The sequence below is a fragment of the Equus przewalskii genome, chromosome 15 (assembly GCF_037783145.1).
Source record: "Equus przewalskii isolate Varuska chromosome 15, EquPr2, whole genome shotgun sequence".
Lineage (NCBI taxonomy): Eukaryota > Metazoa > Chordata > Mammalia > Perissodactyla > Equidae > Equus > Equus przewalskii.
Genome location: NC_091845.1, coordinates 41,672,302 through 41,683,117, shown reverse-complemented (window position 1 = coordinate 41,683,117; position 10,816 = coordinate 41,672,302). Strand labels below are relative to the sequence as shown.

Below are 10,816 nucleotides of genomic sequence, written 5' to 3'. Positions count from 1 at the left end.
CATCCTCCAGTCCCTGCTTTTGACTTCTCTGCTGGACCCACTGAGGTCTGGGAGTCAGGCAGAGTTTCTTCATTTAAAAAAGTGAGCATTCTCGAGTGTCTGACGTGTATAATTCCACACACAAGTACGCGTGCACACATGCACGCATGCACCTCAAAGCTGCTTGCTCTGGGTGTGTCACACACTAGGACCACTTTCTGTGACAAACTCCTTTAATAAAGGGCTTGAAAACATTCAGAAGTCTGCAGCTGCCTTCTTCCAGCCAGTCGTGGGACCACAGGCAAGTTCTGTAACCCTTCAAATGTCTCACCTACAAAATGAGGAAGGCAATGCCCACTCACGGGGATGTCGTGACCATTGAATGGACTGACGGCATAAAATGCCTGCACACTCTACTTCCTGGTAAAACTGGAGAAGGCGTTCTTCTGGGAGGGGGAAGGAGGGCCAGCGGTGTTTGCCAGGTGCCTGTGATGTGCCACACTCCCAGGGGAGCTTCTGCAGTCCCATCACTGCATCCCAACAAGCGTGAGGTGATGTTGTCCCCACCTCAGTGAGGTTCCGTGGCCGGTCAGGGTCTCCCTCAGGTCAGTGGCAGAGTCTGGTTCAAACAGTCTGCACCCTCCGGAGTCCAAGGGAGCGTGCTGTGCGGGCTTCGGCTGACGTTTTCCTTTTCAGGGGATGAACAATCAGTATGCCCGCCGGGAGGTCTTCTGCCGGAACACCTGTCACGAGCTCAAACGCTTCTGGGAAAGGGAGATTGGCAAACAGACTTACTATCGAGAGTCGGAGGAACACCGCCTGGGAAGAAGCGCCCTGAGAAAGTAGGTGGCTTCTTTGCGTATTTTTTATTAATTACTTTTTAAAAGTAGACTATTTTCTAGAGCAGTTTTAGGTTCCTGGTAAAACTGAGCAGAAAGTAGGGAGTCCCATAGACCCTCCGTCCCCACACAGCCTCCCCTGCTGTCAACATCCCCGCCAGGGCGATCCATGCGTTACAATCAAGAACCTACCTTGACACATCATTCTCACCCTTCTTTGTCTATTTTTTTCAAAGCAAAATTGATTTCCCCAGAAGAATGCCAGATGGCATGTTAGAATATGTAATTATCTTAATTTTCCATGCAGTCCTGCCGCCATCTATAGTTATGAGCAGTAATTTAAAAAAGCCAAGTTAACAAATGTACACTATAATTCTTATCTTTATGAACGGAAAAATCTCTCCTTTCTGTCACCATGTCTAGCTCGTGAGGGTTACACTAAACTTGGGGGGCGGGTCAGCAGAGCTGTCCGTGAAAAGCAATCAAGCAAAGGAGACAGTGATCAATTCTCAGCACTTGTTTGGGTAAAGACATGAGATGCCCTGTGTGTTCATGAAGGAGGGCTGATGGGCCCTCAGCCCTCTGGTGTGCATCCCTGTTGTCACGAAGTGAGTCCATCCAGTGGAGAGACCAGGGTCGCAGTCATAGTAGAAACTGGCAGCTCACCACACACACACACACACACACACACACACACTCACTGCCTCTCCATTGCTGGAGGGAGCCACTCACAGGCCACAGTGAGGGACAGGCCCCTCTGGGTTCTCTGTGCACTCCTGGAACAGCTCAGCCGGTGCCCATTCACTGAGGCCACAGCTTGTGCATGGCTGGCAGGTGGTGGGGCAGGTGCGTGCTGGCTGGACAGCAGGGCTCATGATTCCATTCTGTCTGAGAACATGCATTAATTCACATGAGTTAAACTCATTGTTGCCTTCCAAGGCCCCTCCTAGCCCTAGACGGGAGCCCAGCCTCCTCCACATTTAGAGACCTGCTCAGCCCCGTTCCTGGTCACAGGCAAGAAAAAGCAGGCCGTCCTACCTGCTGAAGCGTCGTGTTAGGGCCTCTCGTCTGGGGATTCTCAGAGTAGCTGAGTTGGGTGTTCAGTCCTTTCTGCAGTCCCTGCCATCCTCCTACCCCCCAGCCAGGCCACTCAGCAGGCTATACACCAGAGGCCACAGTGAGTTCTGTGCCGTGCGCGTGTCCCCCCAGGGAGCACACAGAACGCCCCAGGTGGAGTGAAACTGGCCTGAGGAAGATGCAGAAACCAAAGCCTGGAAGTGAGGTGCAAGCCAAGGGGTGAGCAAAGTAGGCCCTGGAGCAAACTGCACAGTTTGTAAAAGAGTTCAAATATATGTCCGTCGATACAACAGAAGACTGCAGGAAATGAGCTCTCTGGGTGGCGGGGTGGCAAGACTTTCACTTATTATTTATCCTTCCCTCCTCTCTTCCACTTTGAACCAGAGAGCCAGCTCCAGAGAGCCTCTGCTCTTGACCACTACTCCGTCTTGTCCATTCACTAAAAAAGGCAGAGTCCCAGCTCATTAGGTTGTTCTGCGGCTTGAACAAGAAAATGTGCCTAAAGCACCCAGCGTGGTGCGTGGCCGAGCTCAGGGCTCAGGGATGTCAGTTCCCCTCCCTCCTCCGCACTCCCACCAATCCAGGACCCATCGAATGTAGCAGCAGCAAGATGCCAAAGGAAGAGCCCTGGCCTTTGGGTCTCTGGATGAGTTAGCAAATCTCTGTGTGCCTCAGATTCCTCCTTGTTATTTTTATCACAGAGAAAGAGACACTAAGAGAAGTAAGAGGGATGCTGAGGGGTTACTGCCTTTTACTAGTGGGGAGCACTTGGTTGATAGTGTTGTTCAAGTGTTCTATGTCCTTACTGATCGCTTGTCTATTTGTTTTATTGATGGCTGAAATATGGGAATTGAAATCTTCAGCCATAATTGCGGATTTGTCGATTTCTTCTGACAGTTCTATCACATTTTGTTCATGTATTTTGAAGCTCTGTTATTACATGAATGTTTAGAATTGTTATATCCTCTTGATGAATTGACCCCTTTATTGTAAAATGACATCTTTCTCTTGGATAATATTCTCTGCTATGAAATCTACTTTGTCTGATATCAATATAACCGCTCCAGCTTTCTTTTTAATTTATTTTTTTACTGTATTGAGGTCATAATGGTTTATAACATTGTGTAATTTCAGGTGTACGTTATTACGTATCAGCTTCTGTATGGACTGCATCATGCTCACCACCAGTAGTCTAGTTTTCATCTGTCACCATACATCCGTGCCCCTTTACCTCTTTTGCCCACCCCGCCAAACCCCTTCCCCTCTGGTAACCACTAGTCTGTTTATCCATGTGCTTGTTTATCTTCCACATATGAGTGAAATTATACGGTTTGCCCTTTTCTGTCTGGCTTATTTCACTTAACATAATACCCTTCAGTTCCATCCATGTCATTGCATGTGGGATAATTTTGCCTTTTTTATGGCTGAGTAGTATTCCATTGTGTATACATACTACATCTTCTTTATCCAGTCATCAGTTGATGGGTACTTGGGTTGCTTCCACTTCTTGGCTGTTGTGAATAATGCTGCAGTAAACATAGGGGTGCATAAGTCTCTTTGAATTGTTGATTTCAATTTCTTTGGATAAATACCCAGTAGTGGGATGGCCGGGTCATATGGTATTTCTATATTTAATTTTTTGAGAAATCTCTGTACTGTCTTCCATAGAGGCAGTACCAGTTTGCATTCCACTAGCAGTGTATGAGGGTTCCCTTTTCTCCACATCCTCTCCAACATTTGTTATTGTTTATCTTGTTAATTATAGCCATTCTACCGGGTATAAGGTAATATCTCACTGTAGTTCTGGGTTGCATTTCCCTAATAATTAGTGATCTTGAACATCTTTTCATGTTCCTGTTGGCCATCTGTATATTTTCTTTGCAAAGATGTCTGTTCATATCCTCTGCCTGTTTTTCTTTTTCTTTTTTTTTTTTTTGAGGAAGATTAGCTCTGAGCTAACATCTGCTGCCAATCCTCTTCTTTTTGCTGAGGAAGACTGGCCCTGAGCTAATCCGTGCCCATCTTCGTCTACTTTATATGTGGGATGACTACCACAGCATGGCTTGCCAAGTGATGCCATGTCTGCACCCGGGATCCAAACTGGCGAACCCCAGGCCGCCAAAGTGGAATGTGCAAACCTAACCGCTGCACCGCTGGGCCGACCTCTGCTTGTTTTTTGATGGGGTTGTTTGTCTTTTTGTGTTGAGCTGTATGAGTTCTTTATATATTTTGGAAATTAACCTCTTGCCAGATATATGACTTACAAATATTTTCTTTCAGTTGGTGGGTTGTCTTTTTGTTTTGTTCATGGTTCCCTTTGCGGTGCAGAAGCTTTTTTTAGTTCCATTTATTTTTTCTTTTGTTTCCCTTGCCTGAGTAGACATGGTGTTCAAAAAGATGCTGCTAAGACTGATGTCAAAGAGTGTCCTGCCTATATTTTCTTCTAGGAGTTTTATGGTTTCAGGTCTTACATTCAAGTCTTTAATCCATTTTGAGATAATTTTTGTGTGTGATGTAAGATAACGATCTACTTTCATTGTTCTGCATGTGGCTGTCCAGTTTTCTCAACATCAATTATTGAAGAGACTTTCCTTTCTCCATTGTATGTTCTTGGTTCCTTTGTCAAAGATTAGCTGTCCATAGACATGTGTTTTATTTCTGGACTCTCAAGTCTGTTCCATTGCTCTGTGTGTCTGTTTTTGGGCCAGTACCATGCTGTTTTGATTACTGTGGCTTTGTGTGGTATATTTTGAAGTCAGGGATTGTGATGCCTCTAGTTTTGTTCTTTTTTCTCGAGATTGTTTTGGCTATCAGGCTCTTTTGTTGTTCCATATAAATTTTAGAACTCTTTGTTCTATTTCCGTGAAGAATGTCATTGGGATTCTGACTGGGATTGCATTGAATCTGTAGATTGCTTTAGGCAATATGGACATTTTAACTATGTTTATTCTTCCGATCCATGAGCATGGAATATGTTTCCATTTCTTTATGTCTTCTTCTATTTCTTTTCAATAATGTATTACGGTTTTCATTGTAGAGGTCTTTCACCTCCTTGGTTAAATTTACTCCTAGATATTTTATTCTTTTTGCTGTGATTATAAATGGGATTGTATTCTTGACTTTTCTTTCTGCTAGTTCATTACAGTGTAGAAATGCAACTGATTTTTGTAAGTTGATTTTGTACCCTGCAACTTTGTTGTAGTTGCTGATTATTTCTAATAGCTTTCTGGTGGATTCTTCAGGGTTTTCTATGTATAAAATCATATCATCTGCAAACAGCAAGGATTTGGATTCTCTCTCTCTCTTTCTTTCTTTCTATTATTCTATTTCTTTTATTCCAATTTGTATTCCTTTTATTTCTTTTTCTTGACTAATTACTCTGGCCAAAACCTCTAGTACTGTGTTGAATAGGAGTGGTGAGAGTGGCCACCCTTGTCTTGTTTCTGTTCTCAGAGGGATGGTTTTCAGTTTTTTACCGTTAAGTATGATGTAGGTTTTGGGTTTGTCATATATGACCTTTATTATCTTGAGATATTTTCCTTCTGTACCCATTTTTTGGGAAGTTTTTATCATAAATAGATGTTGGATTTTGTCAAATGCTTTCTCTGCATCTGTTGAGATGATCATGTGATTTTATTCCTCATTTTGTTAATGTAGTGTATCACGTTGATTGATTTGTGGATGTTGGATCATGCCTGTGTCCCTGGTATAAATCCCAGTTGATCATGGTGTATGATCCTTTTAATGTATTGCTGTATTGGATTTGCCAATATTTTGTTGAGGATTTTTGCATCTATGTTCATCAGTGATATTGGCCTGTAGCTTTCCTTCTTTGTGTTGTCCTTGTCTGGCTTAGGAATCAGGGTGATGTTGGCCTCATAGAATGAGTTAGGAAGTGTTCTGTCTTCTTCAATTTTTTGGAATAGTTTGAGAAGGATAGGTATTAAATCTTCTTTGAATGTTTGGTAGAATTCTCCACAGAAGCCATCTGGTCCTGGATTTTGTTTTTTGGGAGGTTTTTGATTACTGTTTCAATCTCTTTACTTGTTATTGGTCTATTCAGATTCTCTATTTCTTCTTGATTCAGTTTGGGAGGTTGTATGAGTCTAAGAATTTATCCATTTCTTCTAGGCTGTCCAATTTGTTGGCATATAGTTTTTCTTAGTATTCTTTTATAATCCTTTGTATTTCTGTGGTATCCATTGTAATTTCTCCTCTTTCATTTCTAATTTTATTTGTTTGAGGTTTCTCTCTTTTTTTCTCAGTGAGTCTGGCTGAGGGTTTGTCAATTTTGTTTATCTTCTCAAAGAACCACCTCTTAGCTTCATTGATCCTTTCTATTTTTTTTTAGTCTCTCTTTTATTTATTTCTGCTCTAGCTATTATTATTTCTCTCTTTCTTCTGTCTTTGGGCTTTGTTTGTTCTTCTTTTTCTAATTCTGTTAGGAGTAGTTTAAGATTACTTATTTGAGATTTTTCTTCTTTGTTGAGGTAGGCCTGTATTGCTATAAATTTCCCTCTTAGCACTGCTTTTGCTGCATCCCATAAGAGTTGGTGTTTTCATTTTCATTTGTCTCCAGGATTTTTTGATTTCTCCTTTGATTTCTTCATTGATCCAGTGGTTGTTCAGTAGTATGCTGTTTAGTCTCCACATATTTGTGACTTTCCCAGACTTTTTTTTGTAATTGGTTTCTAGTTTCACAGCCTTGTGGTTAGAAAAGACACTTGATATGATTTCAATCTTCTTAAATTTATTCAGTTTGCTTTGTTTCCCAAAACATGATCTATTTTTGAGAATGTTCCATGTGCACTTGAGAAGAATGTGTATTCTACTATTTTTGGATGGAATGTTCTGTATGTATCTAGTAAGTCCATCTGGTCTAGTATTTCATATAAGGCCACTGTTTCCTTGTTGACTTTCTCTCTGAATGATCTATCCATTGATGTAAGTGGGGTGTTGAGGTCCCCTATTATTATTGTGTTGCTATTACTTTCTCCCTCTAGGCCTGTTAATAGTGGCTTTATATACTTTAGTGCTCCTGTGTTAGGTGCATATATAGTCATAAATGTTTTGTCCTCTTGGTGGAATGTCCCTTTTATCATTATATACTGCCCCTCTTTGTCTCTCATTGTCTTTTTTATCTTTTTTTTTTTTAGGAAGATTAGCCCTGAGCTAATTACTGCCAATCCTCCTCTTTTTGCTGAGGAAGACTGGCCCTGAGCTAACATCCATGCCCATCTTCCTCTACTTTATATGTGGGATGCCTACCACAGCATGGCATGCCAAGTGGTGCCATGTCCACACCTGGGAACCGAACCAGCAAACCCCAGGCTGCCAAAGCGGAACATGTGAACTTAACCATTGCGCCACTGGGCCAGCTTCTGTCTCTTTTATCTTGAAATCTGCTTTGTCTTATATAAGTATGGCAACATTTGCTTTCTTTTGCTTGCCATTTGCTTGGAGTATTGTCTTCCTTCTCTTCACACTGAGCCTGTGTTTATCTTTAGAGCTGAGATGTATTTCCTGGAGGCAGCGTATTGTTGGGTCTTGGTGTTTTTGTTTTTTTTTTTAAAGATTTTATTTTTTTCCTTTTTCTCCCCAAAGCCCCCCAGTACATAGTTGTATATTCTTCATTGTGGGTCCTTCTAGTTGTGGCATGTGGGACGCTGCCTCAGCATGGTTTGAAGAGCAGTGCCATGTCCATGCCCAGGATTCGAACCAACGAAACACTGGGCTGCCTGCAGCAGAGCACGTGAACTTAACCACTCAGCCACGGGGCCAGCCCCTGGGTCTTGTTTTTTAATCCATCCAGTCACTCTGTGTCTTTTGATTGGAGAATTCAATCCATTTACATTTAGAGTGATTATTTATATACAAGGGCTTAATAGTGCCATTTTATCTCTTGTTTTCTGGTTCTTCTATATTTCCATTGTTTCCTTTCCCTTGTATTTCTGACTGCATTTCAGTTTGGTGATTTTCCATCATGGTTTTCTCTTTGTTTATGATTTGCAGCTATGCTCTGATTTTTTGTTCAATGGTTACCACGAGGTTTGTTTAAAAGATCTCATAGCTGAGATAGTCCATTTTCTGAGAGCCTCTTATCTCCATTAGCCGAAGTAGGCTCCATCCCTCTCCTCTTTCCCATCTAAGTTATTGTTGTCACAAATTGTTCTTTTCTGTGTTGTGAGTTTGCAACTAAGTTGAAGTGTTTATAGTTATTTTTCATGGTTTTCTTCCCTTTATCTTTTATGTTATAATTAAGTGTTTACTAACCTATTCTGGTATAGAGTTGCAATTTTCTGATTCTATCTGTCTATTTATCTCCTTGGTCAAGGTTTTGTAAATTTTTCTTTTTAGTTTCAGATCACTCCAGCTTTCTTTGATTGGGGTTAAGATGGAATATTTTTCCATCCTTTTACTTTTAACCTATTTGTTTCTTCATATTTAAGTGATTTTCTTGTAAGCAGCATATATTAGATATAGCTTTCTAATCCAATTTGACAATTTTTGCATTTTAGTTGGATTTTTACGTCATTAACATTAACTGGTATAACTGAGTTTAAGTCCTCCATCTTGCTTTTTGTCTCCTATTTCTCTCCCCTGTCCTTTATTCCTTCTTTTCTGCCTTCTTTTGGATTAATTAAATATTTGTTATGATTCCATTTTACCTCCTCTGTTGGCTTTGTAACTATATCTCTCTGTGTTATTTTAGTGGTTGCTTAGGATTTATATTTACATCCCTAACTTATCACAGTCCACCTTCAAGTGATATGACATTTCCTGTAGAGTGTGAGACCCTTACAAGGTATAGTCCCATTTCTCCCCTCCTGGCTCTTGTGCTATTGTACAAAGTATCATTTGACTTCCACATACGTTATAATCCCCACATTACATCAGTTTTTGCTTTCAACTGTTGATCATCTTTTAAAGAGATGTAAATAGTAAGAAAAAAATTATTAATATGTACTCACATGGTTACCTTTTCAGGTGTTCTTCATTCCGTTGTGTACTTCCAGATTTCCATATGGTCTGATTTCCCTTCTGCTTGAAGCACTTCTTTTAACATATCATTTAGTGACAGTCTGCTGGTGATGAATTCTTTGAGTTTTTTCATGTCTGAAAACATCCTTATTTCACCTCTGTTTTTGAAAGATAGCTTTGCTGGGTAAAAAATTCTAGATTGCCAGGGCCTTTTTTCTGTATTTTAAAGATAATTTACTTTCAAAGGAAAGTTCAGAGGAGTAAGATTAGAATATTTTGAACAGAAGTGAGAGTTAAAATATGTATATATTTAAATTTGCAAGTCCTGTGCATATCTTTTAAAACCTGAACACACACACACACACACACATTCAGAAAAAAAGGGAAAGAAGCTTCCCTGAACCAACAGACACGGAGATGAGCACTCCGTTTATGTGTGTCTTGTTTCTATTTTCAGGCTCAGAGAAGAATGGAAGCAGAGACTAGAAACAAAGCTGAGACTGCGGAACAATCCAGATGAGACTGAAAAGCGGGCCAATGTTGGCTGAGAGCTTCTTGCTTCGTTGACACAAGAGAATACACAGCACTGAGATCACTCTGCCAGGAGAAGTTCATGCAAATCCCTGAGCCCCTTTGCTATAGCAAACAGACCTCAAGCCACTGTTTCCCCCACCTGCGAGGGGATTTATCTGTAAATCCTTTCCCAGGGCTAAATGGGAATAATTAGCCAAGTCAGTCCTCTGCCTGGGGGCCAGAATGTTATCCCAGATATCCCTAAAGCTGAGATTATTTAATATCAAAGCTCCACACAGCATATTTTATTTCTATATAATTGTCTTCTAATTTTGAAATCCAAATATTGTGAATTCTAAGCACACTAGGGGAGATGATCTTCACAGTCATGCTTTAAACAGTGCATAGTAGTTTTCCCCACATTTCTCCTTGGAAATAGTTTTATGTAGTCCTATCTCTTGTTTTCTTTTGATGAAAAGAGAAATGCACCTATCGGCAGAAATTAAAACATTGTAAATAGTCATTAAGAGAAGGTTTGCAAATAAATTGATCTAATATCATTTTTTCTTCGAATGAATGCAATTGGCTTATTTGAAAACATGTTTACCTAGAATCGTTAAATAAGGTCAGGATAATTTTAATAAAACTTGGTTGTCTTGCCATTACTAGTGTGCATGCTCTTCATTTTATTGCTTTACTTTAAATCTCTACATGCTTTCACTGGTTATCTCTCTGTCAGCTCAGCTAAAGTATATCTGGCCACCTCAACAAAGTGTTTGCCACATAGATTCTGGACTTAGAAATGTCACTGTCACTCCCCAGCCATCTCTCAGTTCCCCTTTATAGGACTGCTGCTCCCAAAAGTGCAAATTGCTCCTTGCCAACCATGGCAAGGGAGCAGAGAGATGCATGCTGTAAAGTACCCGATGGTTGTAGGAAGCACCTGCAAGGCCTTACATACACAGGAGCAATGTTACCAGGACACACACAGAGCAAGGCAAGGGCAATTCCAGACAGTAGTGAGTGTAGTGTTCCAGTCCTCTAAATGCCCTGATGTGCCATAAAGTGCTCCTATCCACATCCCTGAGCCCAGAAGCCTTCATCAGGGTGATAAGAGGCACCAAAAGGCAAGAAGTGTTGAGAGATCATTTTCCCAGGTCCCATTCTCATATGATCCAGGAAACAGGGCTCAGAGCCCTCCCTCCCACTACGGTCTCTCATTCAATCTGGGATTCGATCCAGCTAATAAACTATGAATTCCAGCTGGGTTCATTCGAGAGCATTTTTATGAAAGTGAAATTTTTGTCGGGTATAAGAGGAAAATAGGAATTAAATAGAGGGAGAAGAGAAATAGGGCTCACAGGCGGAGAGGCTCTCAGAAGCAAAGGCCTATCATCATGAGCTGTAAAACACTGCCGCTGGAATCA

The 10,816-nt window shown here is 41.0% G+C and overlaps 1 protein-coding gene across 1 annotated transcript; it reads left to right on the top strand.

The window, feature by feature from the left end:
- The first annotated feature begins 678 nt into the window (after positions 1 to 678).
- Positions 679 to 9,911, top strand: FAM240A (family with sequence similarity 240 member A). Its single transcript, XM_008520332.2, has 2 exons — positions 679 to 821; positions 9,334 to 9,911. Exons 1-2 carry the CDS (start codon positions 679 to 681, stop codon positions 9,422 to 9,424), a joined length of 234 nt encoding a protein of 77 aa, XP_008518554.1. The 3' UTR covers positions 9,425 to 9,911.
- Positions 9,912 to 10,816: the final 905 nt, after the last annotated feature.

Excerpts from the sequence above, each read along its gene's own strand:
- FAM240A (XM_008520332.2), top strand. The coding sequence starts at position 679 with ATGAACAATCAGTATGCCCGCCGGGAGGTCTTCTGCCGGAACACCTGT. Across the intron at positions 822-9,333 it reads GGAAGAAGCGCCCTGAGAAA|GCTCAGAGAAGAATGGAAGC; the intron begins GTAGGTGGCTTC and ends TTCTATTTTCAG.